Source organism: Megalopta genalis, chromosome 7 (genome assembly GCF_051020955.1).
Source record: "Megalopta genalis isolate 19385.01 chromosome 7, iyMegGena1_principal, whole genome shotgun sequence".
Taxonomy (NCBI): Eukaryota; Metazoa; Arthropoda; class Insecta; order Hymenoptera; family Halictidae; genus Megalopta; species Megalopta genalis.
In genome coordinates, this window is record NC_135019.1 from 11008340 (window position 1) to 11032250 (window position 23911).

The 23911-nt window shown below is 45.8% G+C and overlaps 4 protein-coding genes across 23 annotated transcripts in view; 1 reads left to right on the forward strand and 3 right to left on the reverse strand.

Moving 5' to 3' along the window:
• Positions 1-14998, forward strand: part of Ndae1 (Na[+]-driven anion exchanger 1) — a 59087-nt gene extending 44089 nt beyond the window's left edge. For 16 of the 19 annotated variants that reach the window (XM_076523574.1, XM_076523584.1, XM_076523583.1 and 13 more), the window contains 12 exons: positions 109-315; positions 1939-2351; positions 2458-2623; positions 3225-3383; positions 3453-3596; positions 4169-4448; positions 4874-5259; positions 5460-5567; positions 6767-6901; positions 9871-10052; positions 10169-10283; positions 11342-14998. In XM_076523574.1, the coding sequence (XP_076379689.1) occupies positions 109-315; positions 1939-2351; positions 2458-2623; positions 3225-3383; positions 3453-3596; positions 4169-4448; positions 4874-5259; positions 5460-5567; positions 6767-6901; positions 9871-10052; positions 10169-10283; positions 11342-11419 (2373 nt within the window). In that variant the 3' untranslated portion in view covers positions 11420-14998. Of the gene's footprint in view, positions 1-108; positions 316-1938; positions 2352-2457; positions 2624-3224; positions 3384-3452; positions 3597-4168; positions 4449-4873; positions 5260-5459; positions 5568-6766; positions 6902-9870; positions 10053-10168; positions 10406-11341 lie in introns of all 19 variants that reach the window. The other 3 variants (XR_013033835.1, XR_013033836.1, XM_076523571.1) reach the window with 2 other exon arrangements.
• On the reverse strand, positions 14728-16930 carry LOC117229240 (putative gustatory receptor 28a). Its single transcript, XM_033485606.2, has 4 exons — positions 16372-16930; positions 15564-15632; positions 15415-15504; positions 14728-15342 (listed from the first exon to the last, which is right to left on the reverse strand). Exons 1-4 carry the CDS (start codon positions 16885-16887, stop codon positions 15247-15249), a joined length of 771 nt encoding a protein of 256 aa, XP_033341497.2. The 5' UTR covers positions 16888-16930; the 3' UTR covers positions 14728-15246.
• A 1297-nt stretch (positions 16931-18227) lies between these two features.
• Positions 18228-22326, reverse strand: LOC117229233 (putative gustatory receptor 28b). Of its 2 annotated transcripts, XM_033485600.2 has the most exons (5): positions 21986-22326; positions 20220-21889; positions 18692-18760; positions 18545-18634; positions 18228-18435 (listed from the first exon to the last, which is right to left on the reverse strand). In XM_033485600.2, the coding sequence occupies exons 2-5, from the start codon at positions 21180-21182 to the stop codon at positions 18337-18339; spliced, it is 1221 nt and encodes a 406-aa protein (XP_033341491.2). In that variant the 5' UTR covers positions 21183-21889; positions 21986-22326; the 3' UTR covers positions 18228-18336. The 2 variants fall into 2 exon arrangements, with proteins under 2 accessions (XP_033341491.2, XP_033341490.2); XM_033485599.2 differs by having other exon boundaries at positions 18545-18760.
• Positions 21791-23684, reverse strand: LOC117229241 (putative gustatory receptor 28b). The gene is made up of 3 exons (XM_076523531.1): positions 22365-23684; positions 21986-22075; positions 21791-21889 (listed from the first exon to the last, which is right to left on the reverse strand). The coding sequence occupies exons 1-3, from the start codon at positions 23406-23408 to the stop codon at positions 21791-21793; spliced, it is 1233 nt and encodes a 410-aa protein (XP_076379646.1). The 5' UTR covers positions 23409-23684.
• Between the last annotated feature and the right edge of the window lie 227 nt (positions 23685-23911).

The following is a 23911-nucleotide window of genomic DNA, read 5'->3' on the forward strand; positions in this document are numbered from 1 at the left end:
GCCGGGAGCATCATCCATGGGAGATCGTTCCGCGATCTCTTTTCGTTCACGGATTACGCGACACGCGCGGTTACACCGATTCGTTCCTGAACCTCGCTTATCTTTCAGGGAGGAATCTCCGGTTTCCACGAGATCGGCCGTGCAATGGCCACGCTGATGTCGGACGAGGTGTTCCACGACGTGGCGTACAAGGCGAAGAACAGGAACCATCTTCTGGCTGGTATCGATGAGTTCCTGGACGCTGTCACGGTCCTCCCGCCCGGCGAGTGGGATCCCGCCATCAGGATAGAACCTCCTGCTGCCATTCCTTCGCAGGTACACAGCGATACCTTCGAAATTTCGAGTTGCAATTCATTGGACCGCGAATCTCTATGCAAAATAAAAATTGTCTGCATCAATTGCAAGACAATGGGAGACAAGCGCAAGTTTCTTTCTTTCTTTGATCGTTTCAATAAGTTGAAATTAATACAACAACGTTCTTAGTTTCCTTTCATCTGTCCACTGTTTTTATTTTATTTGATGATATCTTTATCCTATGTGGAGGTTATTAAAATGACTGCTAACGGAATGCCATTTTTATAAATATTTATTTTGCGTAAAAATCTGCGGTCTAGTGAAACGAAAGTGTGAACTAAGTGAAATGAAATCAAAATTAACATCCTCCACGTGCGATTAAAATTTATATTGTCCCTCAAACTATTTCACAGTTCATAGTGAATGCATATTAAATATTATAAACCTCGGGTTTCAAATGATACATGTCTTTCATAAGTTACAAATATCCATTGCTTCTCGAAAAACAGCAAAAAGGTATCAGCAACGGACTCGCAGACGAGTTGAACAAATTTAACCCTTAGCGCTCCGAAGGCTCCGCTACGGAGACATTTGTCATTTGTTTTTAGCATACGTTATCGTCGGCGTTAGCAATTGTTATCTGTAGTTGAGTCTGTACTAAGTGTGCTACTATCTGTGCTAAGTCTGTACCATTACGATTAAACCATTTTTTGACCTTTTCTATGTGGTTAGCAACACGGAGAGAAATAAATATTACGATGAGAATTTAGAGCCGAGTGATACCGAAGACGTATTTGATTTTCAAGAGTTAAAAGACATTGTGGAACACAATGTTGGTTATGATTCTGACGCTTCGAGTAGTAGTAGCGAAATTATACTACCAAAGAGACGAAGAATGAGAATTATTGAAAGCGAAAACGAAGATTCGTTACAAGACTTGGATGAACGGCGTGATGTTACGGAAGAATTACATATTCCAGATAGAATACCTTTTAGTGTATTGCCACAGGTCATTGGATCACAAGTTCGTACAAACATTGAACAGCCGATACAATATGTTAAATTATTTTTCACGGACGAATTGGTAAATGAAATTATAAAGGAAACCAACGATTACGCAGAAAATGTTCTAAACTTGAAAGAAATATCTAGTAACTCTATTTGTCAAAGTGAATACTATGACACTTGTCCAAGTAAACCCAAAATGCACATGGGAGATTGTTACCAAAGATATCGCACCATGGTGAATTACAAAATTTAAAATTTATCTTTTATTTACAATAGGAAAATGTATATTTATAAAATAAATAAAATCAAATGCATTCACAAGGGCGTGTAATCTTTTCCGGTAAAATAAGACTTCCGGCAAAATAAGACTTCCTTTATCTCAGGCGCACCGCTCCAAAAATGTGCCGGAGTTACTGGTAGGCAGTACTCGAGAAACGCGCGGAGCGCTAAGGGTTAAATCATACGTACCCATTTTGCCATAAATGCACAAATATTCCGCAGTCTACTGGCGACAGCGTGGAGAGAACGGTCAGAGGAAAAATAGAGGTCCGGTTAGCGAAGAGGAGGATGTAGAAATAGTGTTGAAGAAGTACGAAGGTGTTTGGCGATGTCTGAAGGCTCGTTTGGTTTCTCTAGGAGGTGAGAAAGCGACCGAAAGAGGAGAAGCCGAAGGAGGACATGGACGAGGAGGGGGACGAGCAGAAGCTGAGGGAGGAGTCAGGCCTATCGAGGAGCGGAAGACTGTTTGGCGGTCTGGTGAACGATATCAAGAGGAAAGCGCCGTTCTACCTGTCCGATTTCAAGGACGCCCTAGCCATCCAATGCGTAGCGTCCTTCATTTTTCTATACTTCGCCTGTCTTTCCCCCATAATCACGTTCGGAGGGTTGCTGGGAGAAGCAACTGGGAAGAACATGGCCGCCATGGAGTCGCTGGTGTCCGGTTTCGTTTGCGGCATCGGGTACGGCCTGTTCTCCGGACAGCCGTTGACTATTCTAGGCTCCACCGGGCCGGTTCTGGTCTTCGAGACCATCGTCTTCGACTTCTGCAAGTGAGTCTCTCACAGATCTTTCGTTACAGGGCAGTTGAAAGTCTCGGAAGCCAATCAGGGTTGGCTTCTGATATCTGACGTGTCACCGAATCGATCGTTTCCGTAGGATAAACGACTGGAACTACATGTCCTTCCGCTTCTGGATCGGCTCGTGGATCACGCTGATCCTGGTGATTCTGGTCGCGATCGACGCCAGCGCCCTGGTCTGCTACATCACGCGGTTCACCGAGGAGAACTTCGCCACCCTGATCGCCTTCATCTTCATCTACAAGGTACCCGATCGATCGGCGAAGTTTAACAGGCGCGGGAGACCTTGAACCATCGGACTATTCGAGGCGGGCACGGTCTGGGTCGTCGTCGCGCCCGTTAATTATGCAATAGCGTCCTTCTCGGCCGATCCAGTTAATTGGATGGGCTAAAACTGCCGCGTGCTTCGCGGATCGCTTCATCAGCGAAACAGCCGACATTTGGGTCACGAGTTACGATCAGGCGTACCGAGGGTGCTCCTCTTGGGCTTCGAATGTAGTCTCTATCCCCTAACATCTCATTTCGTCGAGAACAACTGTTCTAATTTTCAATTCTTTCTTTAATCTATCTTCGGAACGCCGGATGTTACGGCGGCGGAACAGCTTATCCTCCTTAGCGGCGCAGTTTTGCCACGCCCACGACGCTCTAGCCATTCCCGTAGGCGTCCCTCGCGATCCCCACTACCTCGTGATTCGACAATCGAGAGACGGCAGCAACTTTGGAGGAAATTAACAGCCGATCGAAGCGAAGACGGGACAGCTGTCGCGGTTTCGAAGCGTCCTGCTGTCTCTTTAAAATTGTGGCCCGTTATGAACGGATGCTGCACGAACGATCGGTTTGTTTCAGGCGATCGAGAACGTGTCGTCGATCGGTAAGAAGTATCCTATCAACACCTACGCGAACGATCAGTTCGACTTCGAGTGTTGGTGCAAACCGCCGAATGGTACGCTGCCGTCCAGCTACGAGAACGTCAATTGGACGGCGCTGGACCAGAAAGCGTGCCAGGTGAATATTCTCGTTAGCCGAGATTACAGCCCGCTGCAGGGTCCCCTAACCTCGTTAACTCTCTTTCAGAGCTATAACGGTACCTTGATGGGTTGCAATCTACCGCACTACATACCCGATGTGTTCCTCATGTCAATTATACTGTTCATGGGCACCTTTTTATTATCCGTCGCGCTTAAAGACTTTAAGAACGCTCTCTTCTTCCCATCGAAGGTGAGCCAACTGTTCAATTTTCAGAGACGTTTTAATTATATATATAAAATATTTATAATATAAATATTTAATATATTATAAAAATATATATGTATATATATACAGGGTGTCCCAAAAATGTCTCGTAATCCGAAAGTGGCGGGTTCCTCGGGTCATTTGAAGCAACTTCTTCCTTTACAAAAATTTTCTCCGAGGCACCGTTAACGAGTTATTAACGAAAAACAGTGACCAATGAGAGGCGCGCTCAGCTGGCGCGAGGCGACCGAGCCAACGGCGTCAGCGGTCGAGGCGACCGAGCCAATGAGTGGAACTGGGCTTCGTGCGCTGGTTGGCTGGGCCGCCTCGCGTCAGCCGTACTCGATTCTTATTGGTCACTATTTTTCATTAATAACTCGTTAACGGTGCCTCGGAGAAAATTTTTGTAAAGGAAGAAGTTGTTTCAAATGATCTGAGGAACCCGCGATTTCCGGATTGCAAGACATTTTTGGAACACCCCGTAGGGTGTTTATATATATACACGCGGTAGACTTTGCTGTTGTACCATAGACTCAAAATGTTGGCTCCATTCGCAGGTCAGGCAGGTGGTCAGCGATTTCGCGGTGATCATCGCGATCTTCTCGATGAGCACGCTCGATCACGTCGTGAACATACCGACACCGAAGCTGGAAGTGCCGGCGGAGTTCAAGCCGACGTTGCACAATCGGGGTTGGGTTATCTGGCCTTTTCAACATAATCCGTGGTGGAGCGCCATCGTCGCGTGCCTGCCAGCTCTCCTAGGCACTATACTGATCTTCATGGACCAACAGATCACCGCCGTGATCGTCAACAGGAAGGAGAACAAGCTGAAGGCAAGTTCAAGATTAAAAAGGTCCTCGAAGAAGGAGCCATTTTGAATCATTTCAGAACTATGTTCTCTTTATGGTCATATACAGAGTGTCCCAAAAATGTCTCGTAATCCGGAAATGGAGGGCTCCTGAGGTCATTTGAAGTAACTTTTTCCTTAGCGGAAATGCAATCCGCGGCTTTGTTTACGAGTTATTAGCGAAAAACGCCGACCAATGATAACTCGTAAACAAAACCGCGGATTGCATTTTCGCTAAGGAAAAAGTTACTTCAAATGACCGCAGGAACCCTTCATTTCCGGATTGTGAGACATTTTTGGGACACCCTGCAGATCTTTCGAGTATGAATTTTTCGGTATCGAGGAAACGATTACCGATGAGGAATGTCTGAAAAAATAGACTTTAATAAGCAATGCGATTCGTTCGTTTAGAAAGGGTGCGGCTACCATCTGGACCTGTTCATCCTCGCGATTCTGATCGAGATCTGCTCGGTGATGGGACTGCCGTGGTTCGTGGCAGCGACGGTGCTCTCGATCAATCACGTGAATTCCCTCAAACTGGAGTCCGAGTGCGCCGCACCGGGAGAGAAACCGCACTTCCTCGGGGTCCGCGAGCAGCGAGCCACCCACATTCTCATCTTCCTGATGATCGGCTGCTCTGTCCTGCTAACGCCGATGCTGAGCCACATTCCCATGCCGGTCTTGTTCGGTGTTTTCCTCTACATGGGCGTCGCCTCTCTGAAAGGCCTCCAGTTCTTCGACAGAATCCTCATCATGCTTATGCCGGTGAAATATCAGCCCGACTACATGTTCCTCCGACAGGTAAACTGGACAAATATTGTTCTCGAATAAGCTAGTTTGAACAAATGATCATCTCTGTTTGCTCCTCAATATTTTAATAAATTAACGAGATCGGGATTATTATATTCATTGAGAATCGCTACCAGCCACAGTGAGATATTGACGTGAAATTCATCGATGGGTTTCAATATTTCTGACGAGATTGCACGATTGTGATGCAGGTACCATTGAAACGCGTGCACCTGTTCACGGTGATACAGCTAACCTGTCTGGCCTGTCTCTGGATCATCAAGTCCTTCAGCAGCACCTCCATCTTGTTCCCTCTGATGGTAAGCGTCGAGGATCGATCTCTTCGTCTACTCTTAGTTCAACCCTATCGATCCGACTTTTTTCTACTGATATCTCAGTTACTTTTCCACTAGAGATCGATAATACTAAGCTAGGGATAGCTACACGTCGATTTTGGGTGCTGGACAACGATTTTGATAATTGGAATATATATGTCCCACCAGTTTTTTTCTGCGAGACAGTGAGACATATGTCTTCCGGTAATTGTTAAGATAAATATATATACAGGATGTCCCAAAAATGTCTCGCAATCCAAAAGTGGCGGGTTCCTTGGGTCATTCGAAGCAACTTTTTCCTTTAAAAAGATGTTCTCCGAGGCACCATTAACGAGTTATTAACGAAAAACAGTGACCAATGATAGGCGAGCTTAGCTGGCGCGGGACGACTGAGCCAACGGCGCCAGCGGTCGAGGCGGTCGAATCCCAGCTCAGCCGGCGCGAGGCGGCCGAGTCAACGGCGCCAGCGGTCGAGGCAGTCGAAGCCCAGCTCAGCCGGCGCGAGGCGGCCGAGTCAACGGCACCAGCGGTCGAGGCGGTCGAAGCCTAGCTTAGCTGGCGCGAGGCGACCGAGACAATGAGCGGAACTGGGCTTCGTGCGCTGGTTGGCTGGGCGGCCTCGCGTCAGCCGTACTCGATTCTTATTGGTCACTGTTTTTCGTTAATAACTCGCTAACGATGCCTCGGAGAAAATTTTTGTAAAGGAAGAAGCTGCTTCAAATGATCCGAGGAACTCACCATTTCCAGATTGCGAGACATTTTTGGGACACTCTGTATATTCTCAATGCGTTGTCAATATGATATGTATGATGTATGAGTATGTATTGTTTTGATAATGTATACATAGCAAAAGATTATCTTAAGATCTGACGTAACTAAAAAAATATTGCGATATTAAAATATCCATATTTGTATAGGTTTTTTTCTTATTATATTTATTTACATTTGTATTTATTTTGCTTCGTTTCTTTTCAATAATACATTAGTACAAAATTTAGTGAGAATAATAATTCGTTATTTTCGAAAATCAAATTACTGTTGGGAAAACAGAACTTCTTTTGTCTTAAACTTCATTATTTAGGCATATCTCAACATCAAATTAGAGCAGCGACATGTCTTTAAATCAATGCAAATCGTCTTGCACCGACAATTACCCAATTAATCGGTTCTTCCCGTTGTTTCAGCTGGTGGTGATGATCGGCATCCGCAAATCGTTGGACCTGCTTTTCACACAGCGCGAGCTGAAGATCCTGGACGACGTGATGCCGGAACCGCACAGAAAGCACGCGGACGATCTTCGCCAGCTCGAGAGTGGCGAGGTTAGCACCGTGAGACGCATACTTAGCGCGATCGTTGGCCGTAAATAGCACGCGAGGGGTGGCCGCGTGGCGAACATCCGCCCCGTGGTCACCGTCGCTGTCTGCGACTGCGGCGATTCGGCGGCGATCCACCAAAAGCGCATAGATCGCGACACCTTCAGCCTCGATCTCCTAAGGGAGGCCTGAAAAAAATCCAGGGTCGCCGCTGTCACCGTTACCGTTGTTGTTGTATTTGTTGTTAATCTATCTCCGACCAAGAAACAAGCAATAATCTCTCTTGCGCAATGGCCAAGAGACCGCGAGACAGCGAGCGCGGCTGTGCGAAACGAAACAGAGCCCGTCTCCTTTTGTATCCGCACGGGAGACGTTCGCACAATACCGACCAAAAAGACGTCATTTCGCACAGATCGGCGGAGGCTCGCTGGTGCGTGTGCCAAATCAACGAAATCGAAGCCGAGCCGGTCCGACCAGTATTAATTATACACCACTGCGCCGACGAGGACGTTCGAACGATTACCGTTCGCGATTTTTGCGCGGGGAACTCGCTTTGAAAGTGAAACGCATTTCCCGGAGACCGTTTGCATAAACGGACTGCGAACCGTATGCATTTACGCAAAGCTGTCCCAAGAATTTGAAATTAGGTTCGACGAATTTTTATCGAAAGAGGAAATACATTTTCGTTCGAACTTTCCTTTCTTCCGATCGATTCGGGCAATTTTTATTCCGCATAAAGATCCGCCGACTGCCTGCGACCCTTAACTGTTCGAGTCCCAGGTATTATTCAGAAAACACAGTCGAGAAATGCCGAACAAAGCGTGATAGCGCTTGTCTTAACGCTTCTACGACCGCGCTAGAGACCTAAAAAATTTGCATAAAATTAAAATATTTCAATGTATTGAACAAAAATTACGAAGCAAACTTACATAAGGCATCAATTACTTCTTCAGCATTCGTATCTCATGCAAATCTTCATAAAATTAAGCAATCAGTTTTAATTTTTCATTAATCATCCATTCGGTCGTCGATCGGCTGAATTTAAAACGGGGAGATCTCCCCATTCGGTTGGCTAAGTGTTAATTGATTGCGAAGAGAACCAAGCGGCGCGATAGCGCTCGTCAAGATTGACGAACAAAACAAAAAGAAACAAAAAATGAAAAATAAAGCAGCTGCGCGATGTACGTGCGTCACTAAAGTTTGTTCGCGACGCAAGATCTGAACAGCGCGGTCACGCTGCTTGGGACTCAAACGGTTATAGTAGACGGTCCAGACGTATGCCGGTGATTATCGAACAAAATATTTACGTAAACCGTCCGAATGCTCGGAAAAAGTGCTGCGCGAAGATGTATTAAAAGAGCCTAAACTCGATACGATACGTTCGAACGAATTTTTGTACAATTTTGATTTATCGCTCAAGGGTTAAGCGGCGGTCGTTATTCCGAAGAATTGCCAGCCTCGAATATATTTCGGCGACGATCACGATCCTGTCTTATGATCCACGAGCAGTCGTATTTAGACGATCGATCGAACGTTCGCGGCGCATTTCTTGTGGAGGATTGTTTTGCGTTGCGAGGCCCCAGAGTCCCTCGCTCGGCCTAAAATAGGACGAAAGGAAGGAAGGAAAGAAAGAAAGGGAGGAGACCAAGCATACATCCTTGTCACCCGATCGCGACAACACGCCTACCACTCGACACACATGTATAGCGGTTCGACGTGTAGTCGAGCATGGATGATTACCTGCCTTAAACCTATTCGAAATACAATATTCTTTGAAAACACACACCAATCTCTCTGTAATCCCGACTGTTCCTTGCGCAGCATTCGTTTAAGCAAACCGACACGACCGACACAGTCTAATTACAAGTCTACGCACATTCCTTGGCGCACCGGAAGTAGTGTAATCCGTGGTTGGTCGGACGAGGTTTCGGATCAGCCTCTGCGACCGACGGTTACGGAGGGGATGATATCGTGGGGGTCGATTAATCGGGGGAAAATGTGTGATCGATCAGGATAAATGAGAGAGAAAGAGAGATGACCGGAGGCAATAAAGGTAGCAGTCCTGCTCGCCGAGTCCTGCGGATGTGATCCGGTACGTGACCAATTGTGCACGCGTCCTTATAGCGCCTCAGCGCACGAGGAATGTCATTATCCAAAGTCTTATCTATACATCCCCCCCGCTGGCGATCACACACTGTCATTGCGTTGACCATCGAATGTCGAGCACTGCGGAGTTTCGCGTCCCATCTGCGATCGTCGCAACGATGCCACGGATTCCAAGCGTATCGAGAAACGCGATCGGTCGCGACCTTCGTTCCGCTGGAACTCGCCATTCCGCTATCGTTCGCTTGATAAAAGATTCACCGCGCGAACAGGGCACCGAAGGGGTCGCTTTTCCACGCGATAATTGACCAGGTTCTGCGGTAACGCGCGTTTGCCCGATTGGCGCAATGATTTCTCACTAAAAAGAAGAACATCGATCTTTGCATCGAAGCTTTTCCAAAAATTATCTACTCTTCTGTACGCCGAATTAACGTAATCGGGTCATTGAAGATGCGTTCGGGGACCTCTGTGTGCGAGACAAATGCTTCTTGAGCCGCGTTCGTTCGCGTCTCTGCGTTCTCTCGATAACAGAGAGATAGCTGTAAACTTTTGCTGTAAAATGCGTTCGTTTACGGAGAAGGAAAAGAGATCGACGGCATATTTTTCTCGAAAACTACTAACATTGTACAATTAGAATGAAACGTCAGGGAAGAACGATCGAGCAATTTTAAGAACGATTTAAGCAACCGCAAAGTTACGACCGATGCGAATCGATGCAGTTTGCGAATCCAGATGCATCGTTGCTCGAGCAGTTCCGGAGACGTTAGTCGAGAGAGCTTTGCTCAGCTCGATGCATGGCTTTGAGGCTTCTCATGACCGACTTTTAAGATCTGTCTTTCTCCGGGAGATTAATCGTGCGACGTGTTCAACAGGAGCAGAACGAGTCGACGGGTTACGGGACGACTCCGAGCAACATACAGATCTCTTTGGCGAACGGGAACGTCATGAAGATCCCCATGACGAGCATCAATATCAGCGAGGAGGTGAACAGGACCGGGATTTGGCAACAGGTGAACGAAGGGAACGAGAAGCCGAAGCAGAACAAGCTGATCAAGTACGTACTCGATCATTGGATGTTCTCGATCGAACGGTGATTTCTACGGTTTAGTAAGCGCGTTTCGAATTCATTCGATTTTGGATGTTTGAATGGTCGAATGTTCCCGGGTCCAGCGCTGGTAAGCAAAAGAAGCATTCGAAGAAGGATAGCTCGTTGATGGCCGACGAGACAACGAGACTGACCACGATGACCGAGGAGGACGAGGATGACAGTGGGATCTCGATCAAGGTGACACACGTAAATGACTCTAAATTCTAACCACCATCACCATCAATTCGATAAATCACATGGCAAACAACACAGCAAGAGCACCAATACACCGGCATGCGACATACCCCCTGTACGCTACTGTGAGTAAGACTATGAAAGGGGGCTGCACGGTACCCTTTGAGTCGTCCGAGTAGTATCCGAGACCGAGTAGTTCTCTCCGAATAGAGATCTTAGGAACAACGACGACTCCATAGAATAGATCTATCCGATTGTCGTTGTCTTCTTCTGTATCGCTTGTCGATCTGTGGGAACACTGTGTGTGCGCCCGTGGCTCTTGCATGACTCTATCTCTCGATGCCGGAAAAATCAACACCGATCTCGATCCTTTCCGCATCCAAAGATTAACCCTTAGCGCTCCACGCGTTTCTCGAGTACTACCTACCAGCAACTCCGGCACATTTTTGGAGCAAAGCGCCTGAGATAAAGGAAGTCTTATTTCGAGTGGAAAAGATTAAACGTCCTTGCGTGAAAGCATTTGATTTTATTCATTTTATGTTGCCAAGTATAAAAATGGGCAAAAAATGTTTCAATCGTAATGGTACACACGCTAAGCACGTTTTCACTACGAATAACAATTGCCAACGTCGACAAAAACATAGCATCTTCGGTGTAATTTACGGAACAAATGACGGATGTCTCCATAGCGGAGCCAACGCGGAGCGCTATGGGTTGAAGTACAACTCCCTATACGAGCTTCGTGACTTTGAAACATTTTCTTGGATGACAGCTTGAGATCTTTTAAACGAGAACGATATGGAAACTTTTCATGATAGACGGCATAAATCCACTTATATTTATTTTATTTGCTATAAAATATATTTTTCGCATTTCTTATCGCTTCGCTATCTAAAATATTAACCATGCAACATAATCGTATTGGAGGCAAATCGCCGCAAAGACGTTTCTTTTTTCGCTTATGCACCGTGCCGTTGTTCTGCACAGTCGTTGCTCGTTCGTAATCTGTTTGGTGATCGTTCGCTCGGTCAGAAATTATATACTCGATTCGATGATTCCAGGTAGATCTTATACGATCGAAGGAGAGCATCAGTCCGTTGACAGTGAACGGCACCACGTCCGCCGAGACCTCCGTCTAACGGCTACGATCCTCAAGATCCGCGATCGTCCGACGTAGATCGTTCATCCACCGATCGAGATGCTACCGATCGGTCTCTGTTGGCCGGTGCGAGCCTACCCTGCAAACGATCGTGCTCCGAAAGGCAATCGAGTCGAAACAGAGGAACACGCTTATCCGTGACAGACAATTGATTTTTTATTTGGTAGCGCGCACAGTCGCGCCGGAGGCTTTCTTATCTTATCTCGCTGTAATCTGATCGAGTGCAATTAATCGAGTGCCACTAGCGTATAGCGCCGCGAGAGAGAAGTGAGAAAACAAGCGAAACGCACACCGTTCGGAGCAAATGTATAGAGCAGGCTAGGGCTGTTTGCGCCGAGAGTGCTCCTGAGTGCTCCAGGGAGCAACCTTTCGATGCAATCGGTGTCCAAGAAACGAGAGACATTCGATTTTCCAAATAATTTATCTCCTTCCGTGCAGAGTGCCCCGAGGGGACGTGATTTGGGGCATCCGGGCTCGGCTCGTAGAACATTCTGTGTAATTTCAACCGAGAAGAATTCCTCGGTTGTTCCGAACAGTCGTCCACTTCGGAATTCGATATCGGAGAATCAGGAAACACTCGATCTTTCGACAGAAAGCTAAATATCTCGATGTCGCTTCGCAGAGCGCCCAAGTGGGCGTAGCTAAAACGCTCCTGACGGATCCATGGACTATTCTACAGGGCAAACTGTGCGCTTCTGATCCAGAATTCTCCCCTCCCGAACGCCCCCTCGATGCCACAGAATGTAAAAATACTCAATCTGCCGATAGGAAACTATCCATCTCGCTGTATCCGTGGCAGAATTGCCAAGTGGGCGTGGCTTCGGTGCTCCCAGGAGTGAAGGAGCGCCTCGCAGGGGCGTGCCCGACTCTGCTGTAGAGTGTCGTAGATTCGGATCCCGTGGTCGTCGACGAGCCTCGAATCTGCGATAATCAGTGTGCGAGAGACCCGTACTATTTACCGTAACCGATCGAGAATAGCTAGCGTAGTTTCTACCCGTAACAGACATGCCAAAGAAACCCCTTCAACGATACGTCGACAGTTCCTTCGAGGGATGATCTCGCGAACTTCGCCGAGGAACACGGAATAGAGGATCACGTGATCGGCTTGACATTAGACGAGACTAGTACCGATAAATGATCGCGCGACGATCGTCATCGTTGTCTGCCTCGGCTCGCTTCTCTATTTACAAGGAATCGCGGTCTCGTCAGAGGAAATGCTTTCGAGGCGTCGGACACCGGCCAGATGCGACAATATTGTTATACGACGGTTTTTTTTACGGCGATCTAATGGTTCAGCGATCGAGCGTACTTTGCCACGGGGCCACGAGATTTTTCCACGTTTTTTAACCGAGGCCCCGTGGAGACTGACTGAATTCTCCCTCGAAGAGTATCCTTCCCGATCGACGTCGCCGACGGACGGATCGCGATGGAATAATCGAAGATATTCGACGGAAAATGATTCCGGTGAAACCAAGGTTGAAACTTCGTACTAGATATCATTTTCTGTCTCTTTCATCTTTCGTTTAAATTTTGCTTTCTTAGGCTCGATATCGATTTTTTTAGATCGAGTCCTGTCTTCGTTTATTGGGACGTTCGGAAAGTTGTCTCGTTCTTTCTCGAGAAAACGAGAGATGATTTTTTAATGTTTAGAGAAAAATCTGTCCGACATTCTTCCCCGATAGCTTCGAAATCTTACGCTCCCGTTTATCACACGAATCGCGTGCTTTTTGAACACCCTTGCAAAATAAAATCTCGTAGAAATGTGTGAAGGTAAAAATATCGCCACGTTTTGACCTCTCGATAATAAAAATATAGCCAGGGTTAAGGGGAGATCTTTGTGAGAAATTTTATAAAAATTAAAGAGTTTCACTGTGATCCAAGCAAGATAATCAATATTTCAGAATATCATGCCGTAGAATAATAAATATAATTCTACTATTATTCTACGAATAATAAACGCGTAGAATCTGTCGAGCTTGGTTCGACCGAATCCTTGCGAACGATCATCTTCTTGGGCGACTCCATCGCGATCCCCGGTCGAACGAGATCATTACCGTAACTGCAGTCTTTCAGATAGCGATGGAAACCGGAAACAGAAGCAGAAGCATTTCCAAAGTCCCGCCTCCGCCGATTTTTACTGGACGCCCATCGCGATCGGGGACAACCAGGAGAATCCACAGAGAGAATCCAAAACGATATTTTTCAGATGCCACGTTACCGTGTTGTTGCGCACCACCGAGGCTTTCCCCCGACTCGTTCGAAAGCTGCGCGAAAAGTATTTTGTAAGAAAGTGTTAGAGCAATGTAGGCAGCATCTCTGAGGATACGTGGTTGTTTTAGCGAGCCGCTTCCGGCGTGCGTCGATATACGCACGCGAATAGCAAAAGTAAGGGACACGGTCGCTCGTGTCGATGTTACGTGTGTTTTGTATATATATAGTCCGTGGCGAGCAGGATGATCGCAGATAGTCGGTGAGCGAATAGGTTTGTCAGTATTATACCGAAACATAATGAAGAGGATGTTAGCTTTACCGTGGGACAGCGGGTGTTTGCGCGAACAATTGTTTCTATGTCGCGGCGGAAAATTCATTTCGAAACGATTCGTTGCGTTCGTTCTCGTTGGATAACGACGCCATTCGATACCCTGAATCGTAGAAAATCCGCAGTCCACCCGTGATTAGCCGAAGACGTAGTCGAATATCGCGATGTTTCGATAAAGAGCATTTATATTTTCCATTTACATCGTTCGAGAGGAATCGCTTCAATGGTTGTTTTCTACGAAGAAATAAGATACGAGAGTTTGCGCGGTTGTCGAATGCTGTTTATCGGGCCTGACCTTATCGGTCTGCCACCGACCACCCACGAATTCTGATCAGAAAGAATTCGAATCTTTTTCTATTGCAATTCGCAGCAGTAGCTTAAAATTCGCGATCATGCAATTTTTGTTTTGAACGGCTCTCTACTACCTTAACGATCTCTCAACTTTGTCGGCGAAGATTGAACATCAAAAACTGCAATGAATTCTGTTCTCTCGAAATTAGCGTCACTTTTTCGAGGATTAGAAATCTTGCGGAGTCCTCGAATACGGTATCGAGATCGCATAAGGCAGGCCCGAATGTATTCGCGAAACGGGACAACGTCGAGAATTCGTCGACGACGAGATTGTCAGCGAAGAAATGGAGTGCTTGACCGTATTAGTATCGATGTAGCGTATTTGATGCATGTGTTTAGTATAACTACAGCGACGAAGAGGCTGATTACGTTCGCGTCGGGTGTCGTTCGAATTTACGCGAACCAGGCTGTGTGCAACGGACAATGCACCTCGATGAATCGTGGACCGTACGATCATTTCTACACGAAGCAATCGAGTTCTGCGCGCTTACCTTCGTCATTACTTACGAGACTACGTGTGCGTGTATATACGAACGAAGGAAGAGGCAGACTGCGAGCGAAAAAATGGTATATAATCAGTCGCACTCGTGTAACTCGCTGCCGTGCATGCAATCGATGTACATTAGTCCTATTTAACGACATTATTGATAAATTCTGATTCGAAGAAAACACCGATCCATCGTTGTCCACTGATTTCGCCGGCGTGATCCCCGCTTCGCACACCTGCGGAGCGCATCCGCATGCATCCGTGCGCTCGCACTTCGGCCTGTGAATCATTATGCACCTCTGTTTCGCAAGAGTTCCGATGAAATTTCGTTTCATTCTCGAATCTCAGATACCAGGTGGCAAGAGTGATGCAGTTTCATCCGATTTCCCTTCCTCCGAATCGTGCGCAAGAACGCGGATCTACGTGACGATCACGGTGCCGTGCAGTTGCATTGGCAAACGTGCTCAGAGTTGCCCGCTTGGAATTGTAGAAGAATCACCAGGTACGTCACCACCGAACTGATCACCTAAAGACGAGAAACGAACACGAGCAAGCAGATGAATTTGTATTCATCGGTCGATCGATCGCGTTTGCTCACCGATTGGAATAGAGAGTTGTCCATGTTGAAGTATCCGCAGGCGGTAAACTTAATTTGTCGATTCAACAGCTGCAGCGAGAACTGCTTCAGCTAGAACAAACACATTTATGTACTAGGAGACAAAGAATGTGTAAGATGCGAGAACTCACCTCGGACCTCGTCTCTTGGTCAGTCGCATTCTTCAGGAACGAGTGCACGACGATCGCTGTCCTCCCGATCTGCAATATATGCCGAAGTTGCAGTCAGAGAATGATTTCTTTTTTTGGAATGCGCGAATGCAACATTAAACTGAATTTTTCTTTCAAACGAAATGCGTTAAGGAAGTCTGAATTTATCTCGCGATGGACGTAAATTAAATTATAAATTACGTATCCGCATTTGTAAAGAATTTATAGAGGGCTATTAACCAGTTAACTGTGGCGATCTCTTTGCAAAGCGCCCACCAGTTTAAAAAAGAAAGTGAGACAGCGCGCGCATGAGCTCTTTCCAGGAATCACCGCAGATGGAGAATCGAAAATATACTTTGTTTTTTGTTTTGGTTTCGATACATCAAGATGAAAATCGGGATAATCGAAGATCCGGTGTTACTGCACTGCTTACGAGTTGGCTCTCAGGAAATTATGAATCCAACTGAAATTATTGATAATTTTCATTTCGTTTGTTTCATTTCGCCTAGACCACTAAACATTTTAAATATATTAAAATTTACGAATACAATTTAGTTTTCGCCAGAAATACCAATTTAAATATCAAATTGTAACAAAATTTTACGAACGACGGATATAATCGTCGTGACACGAAATTCCGCCACATCTCCATGACGGATATAGTCGTCGAACACATTTAACTGGTTGAATTCATTACCGCGGATCCAACGCGATCGATGCATCGAATTGAACGAAGTAAAAAGAACCACAAGAATCCAATAATGCTGTGCTATTTTCCCGTGACTCTTACCTCGTTCAGAACATCGGTGGTCTTGGCGGCGAGCAAGCCGAAAGGATACATTGGAAAAGCGATCAATAGGACGGTGTCGATGAACGGCGCGATGTCCAAGCCCCGATTGTAAAGGACGAGTGGCTGGAAAAGGTAGTAAGAGTTGAACAGAAGCGAATGAAAGGTGAAGATGACGACGAACAGGATGGGGAACGAGTAGAACTCCGAGATCACGTCGCAAATGTCGCAAAGGTTGTCGTGGATGTTTCTTAGGTGGCGAATGCCCTGGACGATGGTATACTTCGGTAAGATCCGTCTGCAGCAAATCCCGGATTTCGGGAAATCGTCGGAGAGATCGCTGCTCAAACTCCGAATGGCACGATTGACACGGTTGAAATTCACGGTCATCAGGCTGACCACCAAGAAGTATTGATATAAGAGGCAAGCGGCGAAGAATCCGGGCATGATGTTCGCTGCCCAGACGAGAGGACCGTTGTGATAAGCGAAGTACTCCAGCATCAGGACGACGATGCACATGGTGATAATAAGTACGAAGACGATCAACAAGTTGCGGAAGGAGTGCTTGATGCTGGCGGACACTTTCAGAGAGCGAAACTCCTCCTCGGCCTGGATCAGGTAATTCCAGATCCTCTCGAGGTTGGACCCCTTGATGGCGTAACACAACAGGGTCGTACATATCATCACGACCGCGAACGTCGCCTGGATCATCTCTATGATCGACGAGGTCGGGGTTCTGAAGACGTAGTCGATGTTGTAGAGATTCGGCAGAGTGACGTAGGTTGACGCAGCGACCATGCAGCTGAGGAACACGTTGTAGAAGATCCCGAATTTGGTCCTAACGAAGAATATCGTTCGATTGTTCTTCTGGTTGCCGCCGCGTAGGGAGACCGTCGCCAGACCCATCGCCTTGAATGACACGTGAAACGATAGCATCATCCAATAAGCCCATCCGGACGGGTGTGCCATGTCTAACATCCTTGCGGCAGCAAATTGGCACCAGAAGCATCCGTGATCCTTTCTCTCTCGATTTTCTCCAACCTTCTCCAATCTTGGAATTAATTTATCTTCTAATTGCTATAGGCAGTTGCTTCGTCCAAATTATAATCTATTGCTCGCATATACTCTTGACGAATATCTTTGTTCCTTTCCAGATACAATGTCAAGTATTTTCTTGTGTAATTTCCTCGATCCACTATCGGCATTTATTTTTTTCTTGCTCTGGATGCGGCTTCTTGATTAGAATTTAATCTCAGCGCCGCATTGCTCGACTCAAGCTTCTCTGGGCATCGACTACGAATAGAAGTTAATCATCGTTCACGCCGTCATAGTAGCAGAGCTGGCAGCATTAAATATTAAACGATAGATCGTACACTTTATAATGCGTGTAATAAAAACTGCTGCATTGATAATGTCGGTGTGTAATTCTGTCCACCGGCGACGCTATCGTACGTTTCAATAGCAATGCATCGGCTAAGTGCGAGAATGCAAACGGAAAAATATGTGCTGAAACTAATAACAGATCAGGAAGATTCTCGATTGTAGAGTAAAGCAGAATGCTTGAAAAATATGGCAATTAACTGTAACCTGAAAGGAGGGTCGAAAAGCGATCGTAGAATTTTAAACACGTAATTTTGTTCTAACCGTTGTCCTTTTATAAATCTTTCATGTTTTATATTCGTTTCTACCTAAATGTATTCTTCAGCAGTATATTGTATAAATAAATATACCACGAACGGAGAAAGTAATATTTATAGCACCTCCACAACCTCAAGCATTCTAGTGTTAAGCAATGAAATTCTTTTCTTATTAGAATAAATGAACGAGGGACAGAAATAATCGCGGAAACTGTGTAAGAATCTGTGATTAATTTTTTTATTCGAAATATTCTGTTCTTCTCACACACACACATTCAAATTAAAGATTCTCTTCAAATTTTCCACGAAAAATGGAATTCGCTTATAACGATCAGTCCATCGTGCAATTGCACTGGCAAGCAATCGAGGATTTGTTTGCCACTTGAAACTGGATAAGGATCACCAGATACGTTATCACCGAGCTGACCACCTGAAAACGGAAGGCGAGAACGTTGATGAACAGTCCGCGATCTAAGGCGATCGAGCGCGAGAATGCGGAAGAACAGAGATCGATCGATCGATCGATCGCGTTTGCTCACCGATTGGAACAACGCGTTGTCCAGGTTAAAGTAATCGCTAGTGGTGAACTTAATTTGTCGATGGAGCAACTGGAGCGCGAATTGCCTGAGCTGGAAGAAACGCAAGACTCTTTTACTGGGCAATTGTCGGTGTCTATGCGATTTTACCTCTGCCAGTGTCTCTTCATCGATCGCGTTGTTCAACAACGAGTACACGATGATCCCGGTCCGTTCGATCTGCAAAGGAAAGCTCTTCTGAGCACACTGGAGACCCTAGGCTACCTTTCGGAGGTTGACACAATTTTAAAACTATTTTATTAAAAGCTAAATTTATTATTTATACATATATTGGGTCCGGGACAAAGTTCGTGGCGTTTTCCCGATAGATGTCGAACTTGATAACTCACGAACAGCTTATTGCAACGATACCATTAAACGCTTCATTTAAAGGTAACACATTGAACGTTATTTGCGGCGTATAAACACCGTGGTGGTGCAATACTTGGAAAGTTGTTGGCGTTTGAAAATGGAGAGAAATAATGAGAAATTTTGCTATGTTTTACAATACTATTATGACAAATTCACTGCGCAGGCTTGTGAAAAAATTTGTGCTGTGTATGGCGAAGGTACATTATCAAAATCAGCTGCGCGGAAATGGTTCGCTCGCTTTCGTTCTGGTAATTTTGATGTGAAAGACGAGTCACGCTCTGGTCGTCCAGTTACCGAAAAAGCTAATGAAATTGTTGAAAAAGTCCAGCAGGATAAAAACATTAGCAGTGTCGATATTGGTATGGAACTAGGCATTGACCACAAAAGTGTTTTAAACCATTTACACAAAGCTGGATACAAACAGTAGCTGGATGTTTGGGTTCCTCGTGAGTTGAGCGCGGAAAACATGATGAATCGAATCAACATCTGTGACGCGCTGCTGAAACGTAACGAAATCGAGCCATTTCTGAAATGTGTCATAACCGGTGATGAAAAATGGATCACGTACGAGAATCGGAAGCGCCAAAGATCGTGAACAAAAGATGGTGAGCCGTCACAAGCGTTTGCGAAGCTAGGATTGACGCTTAAAAAAGGTGATACTGTATGTGTGTGGTGGGACTGGAAAGGAATCGACCACCATGAGGTACTTCCAATTGATCGGACGATTAATCCTCAACTCTACTGTGAACAACTAGAGAGATTATGCCACGCAATTAAAAAAAATGGCCCGAATTGCATAATAGGAAAAGTGTTGTCTTCCATCGCGACAACGCCTAACCATACATTTCTTTGACGACCCGTAAAAAATTGGGAGAGCTTGGTTGGGAAACTTTGATGCACCCACCGCATAGTCCAGACATAGCACCCTCTGACTGTCACTTGTTCCGATCTCTGCAGAACTCTCTCAATGGAATTAAACTGGCTTCAAAAGAAGCCTGTGAAAACCACTTGATTCAGTTTTTTAAACAGAAACCGCAGAAGTTCTTCACCGATGGCATCGTGATTCCACCCGAGAAATGGCGAAACATTGTCGATAATAATGGAGCATATTTGGTTTAAATAAATTCGTTTTCACAATATAAGAAATCCAGTTGAATTTTACTAACAAAACGTCACGAACTTTTTCCCAGACCCAATGTTTAGTTAAAATTACCTCCACCATCAAAAGCGTAAATCAAAGTTCTGGGCGCAAAGATTGGCCCCCTACCTTGTCCAAAATGTCAGTGATTTTGCCGGTCAGTATACCAAGGGGGTACGTGAGATAGACGATGAAGAAGACACCGTTGATGAAGGAGAAGAGTTCGAAGTACGTGTCGTCGTCGAACAGTAGCAGCAGAAGATAGTACAGGTTGAACACCAACGAACAGAAAACAAAAGGGACGACGAGCAGTGTTGGGAACGAATAAAACTGCGAGATCTCTTCGGATGCCTCGCACAAGTTGTCGTAGATGTTCCTCAGGTGCCGAAGAGACTGAGGCATGGAACAGTTGACCGAGGCCCGGCGACGTCGGTTCAAAGACTTCGAGTCGATGCTGGTGCTTCTGTGCAAGCTCTGGAGAGCTTCGTTGACTCTGATAAAGTTCATGGTCATCAGGCTGATCACCGAGAAGTATTGAAACAAGATATTGGCCACGAAAGCCGTGGGCAAGACGCTCACGACCCATCCGAGAGGACCGTCGTGGAAGGCCAGTTCTTCGGTGACCACGACACCGACGCACATGATCGTCTGACCGACGTAAACCATCAACAGGATCCAGAAGGTTCGATAGATGCTGATCGGTTCGCGAGAGAAGCGAAACTGTTCTTCGAGATGCATCAGGCTATTACAGATACTCCTCAGGCTGGACCACTTGTAGATGTAGCACAATAAGATCGTACTGATCATCAAGGTCCCATACGTCGATTGGACCATCTCTATGGTGTATGTTACAGTGGATTCACTCCCGTATGCCTCATCGTGCAACCGCGGCAGAGTGACGAAGCTCGACGCTACGAGCGAGATGCTCAGCAACGCGTTGTAGAATATCCCGAAATTGCTTCGCCCAAAGAATATTGCACTACTGGTCTTCGGATCTTTATCGCGCAAGGATACAGGCGACAGGCCCATTATTTTGAAAATGATGTGAAACCACAGTACTGCTCGGTAAATCCATCGAGGCGGGTACGCCATGTCTTAACTTCCTCGTCGCAACAAACGACCGTCACCGATGATAACATCCGTGTTACTTTCTTCTCGAACTTCTTCGAATCGAGTTTTACAATCAATTTGTTTTTACACTGCTTGATCTAGGCTTCTCTAGGCATCGGCTACGAATAGAACAAGTTAAGCATTGTTCACCCCGGTATAGTGTCCGAGCCGACGGTATTAAATATTAAATGACAGACTGTACACTTTACAATGTGCACGTTATAAAAACTGCTGCATTGCCAATGTCGGTGTATAATTCTGCCCGCTCGCGACGCTATCGTCGATTTCAATGGCAGAGCATCGACTAAGTGTGGAAATGCAATCGGAACAAAATGTGCTGAAACAAATAACAGATCAAGAAGATTGTGGTTCGCGAAAGGGCGCAGGGTCATTCAGAGATACGGCAATTTACTTTAACCGATGATCTGAAATTTCCTTTCCTTCTCAGCACAAATAAACAAGGAGCAGAAATGGTCGCAGAAACCGTAAAACCGTGCGACTAATATTTTATTCCAAATATTCTGTTCTTCTCACATTTAAGATGAAGACACTCTTCGAATGTACCCAGAAAAATGCAATTCGGATAACTATCAGGCTATCGTACAATTGCACTGGCAATCGTGCGAGGATTTGTATCCCGTTTCGAGCTGGATAAGGATCACCAGATACGCCATCACCGTGCTGATAATCTAAAAACGGGAGGCGAGAATGTTGAGGACCGCGATTTAAAGCGATCGAGAGCGAGGAAGCGGAAGGACGGAGATCGATCGATCGTGTTTGCTCACCGATTGGAACAACGAGTTGTCCAGGTTAAAGTAATCGTTAGCGGAGAACTTAATTTGTCGATGGAGCAACTGGAGCGAGAATTGCTTGAGCTGAAAGAAACAAGACTGTTTTATTGAGCAATTGACGGTGCCTGTACGATTTTACCTCTGCCTCTGTCTCCCGGTCGATCGCGTTTTTCAACATTGATTGCACGATAGCCCCGGTCCGTTCGATCTATAATGGAAAGCTCGATTCATGTCCCTTGAAACTATCGTAAATCCCAGGAATAATCGAATAAATCAGTGTCTACGAAATTCCAGTGGTTACGATCAAATTTGGCAGTGCAGTGGCAGCAGTTAGAAAATTCGTCCGAGATCGTGGGAGATGCAATTTTAAAACTGTTTTACCGAAAGCTAAACGAAATTTTCCTTGCCAGCAAAAGCATTCGCCAACGTTACGGGCGCAAAAATGGAGTCCTACCTCTTTCAAAATGATGGTGATCTTGGCGGTCAGTAAACCAGGGTCGTACATGAGGTAAACGATTAAGGTGGCGGTGTTTATGAAGTTGGAGAGTTCGAAATCCATGTCACTGTCAAACAGTGGCTGTAGAAGGTAGTACAAGTTGAATATCAGCGAGTAAAAGATAAAGGGAACGATGATCAGGGTCGGGAACGAATAAAACTGCGAGATCTCATCGGTAACCTCGCACAGGCCGTCGTAGATGTTCCTCAGATGCCGAAGGTACTGGAGCATGGAGCAGTTGACGAAGACTCGGCGACATCGGTTCAAGGACTTCGAGTCGACGATGGAGCTTCTGCAGACGCTCTCGAAAGCCTCGTTAGCTCTGACGAAGTTTACAGTCATCAGGCTGATCACCGAGAAGTATTGAAATAAGATATTGGCAGCGAAAGCCGTGGGCAAGAAGTCCAGGGCCCATCCGAGAGGACCATTGTGGAAGGAGATCTCCTCGGTGACCACGGCACTGATGCACACGATCGTCTGGACGATGTAGATTATCAACAGCTTCCGGAGGGTGGGATAGATGCTGATCGGTTCCCGAAAAAAGCGAAACTGTCCTTCGGCATGCACCAGGTAATTGCAGATCCTCTTCTGGATAGACCATTTGAAGACGTAACACAGTAAGATCGTAGTAACCATCAAGACTCCATACGCTGCTTGAACCATCTCTACGACGCATGTTAAAGAGGATTGATTTAAGTATGACCTATGGTACAGCCGCGGCAGGGTAATAAAGCTCAACGCCACGAGCGAGATGGTGAGGAACACGTTGTAGAAAATCCCGGTTTTACTTCGTCCGAAGAATAGTGTGCGTTTGGTCTTCGAATCCTCATAGTGGATGGATATGGGCGACAGACCCATGATCTTGAAAATTATGTGACACCATAGTATTGCTCGGTAAGTCCATCGAGACGGGTACGCCATGTCTAACTTCCTCGTTAGAGCAAATGAACGCCACCGATAACATTCGTGTTACTTTCTCCTCGATTTTCCTCGGGCCAGTTTTGCAATCGGTTTGTTCTTGATTGGAATTGCTTGTTCCGCACTGCTTGATCTAGGCTCTCAATGACATCAGCTACGAATAGAATAAGTAAACATCGTTCTCTCTGCTATAGTTCTCCGGTATCTAACAAAATGAAATATTAAATGGAATGTCGCAGAATTACTTCGCATGCAACGAAACCTGCTGCATTATTAATGTTGATCTGTAATTACATACATTCCATCCGCAACGCCATTGTAGATTTTTAAAGAGTTAGCTAAATATGTATAATCACCGCTGTTTCGGTGAGTAATAGACAAGGATCGACGGATTTATTTACATACTTTTTAGCTAAACGTTCACAATAGTAAAGGTCCCCTCGGTGCAATTTTTCGAAAGAAATTCCAAGATGGTACGCTAAGTATAAATGACGAAAATTTGGATT

Excerpts from the sequence above, each read along its gene's own strand:
- LOC117229240 (XM_033485606.2), bottom strand. The coding sequence starts at position 16,887 with ATGTGCATCGTCGTCCTGATGCTGGAGTACTTCGCTTATCACAACGGT. Across the intron at positions 15,505-15,563 it reads ACCAAGAGACGAGGTCCGAG|CTGAAGCAGTTCTCGCTGCA; the intron begins GTGAGTTCTCGC and ends TGTTTGTTCTAG. Across the intron at positions 15,343-15,414 it reads ACAACTCTCTATTCCAATCG|GTGATCAGTTCGGTGGTGAC; the intron begins GTGAGCAAACGC and ends TCTCGTCTTTAG.
- LOC117229233 (XM_033485599.2), bottom strand. The coding sequence starts at position 21,182 with ATGGCGTACCCGCCTCGATGGATTTACCGAGCAGTACTGTGGTTTCAC. Across the intron at positions 18,761-20,219 it reads TCACTGACATTTTGGACAAG|ATCGAACGGACCGGGATCAT; the intron begins GTAGGGGGCCAA and ends TTTCCTTTGCAG. Across the intron at positions 18,436-18,544 it reads ACAACGCGTTGTTCCAATCG|GTGGTCAGCTCGGTGATAAC; the intron begins GTGAGCAAACGC and ends TTCCGTTTTCAG.
- LOC117229241 (XM_076523531.1), bottom strand. The coding sequence starts at position 23,408 with ATGGCGTACCCGTCTCGATGGACTTACCGAGCAATACTATGGTGTCAC. Across the intron at positions 22,076-22,364 it reads GTTTAGCTTTCGGTAAAACA|CTCAAGCAATTCTCGCTCCA; the intron begins GTTTTAAAATTG and ends TGTTTCTTTCAG. Across the intron at positions 21,890-21,985 it reads ACAACTCGTTGTTCCAATCG|ATTATCAGCACGGTGATGGC; the intron begins GTGAGCAAACAC and ends TCCCGTTTTTAG.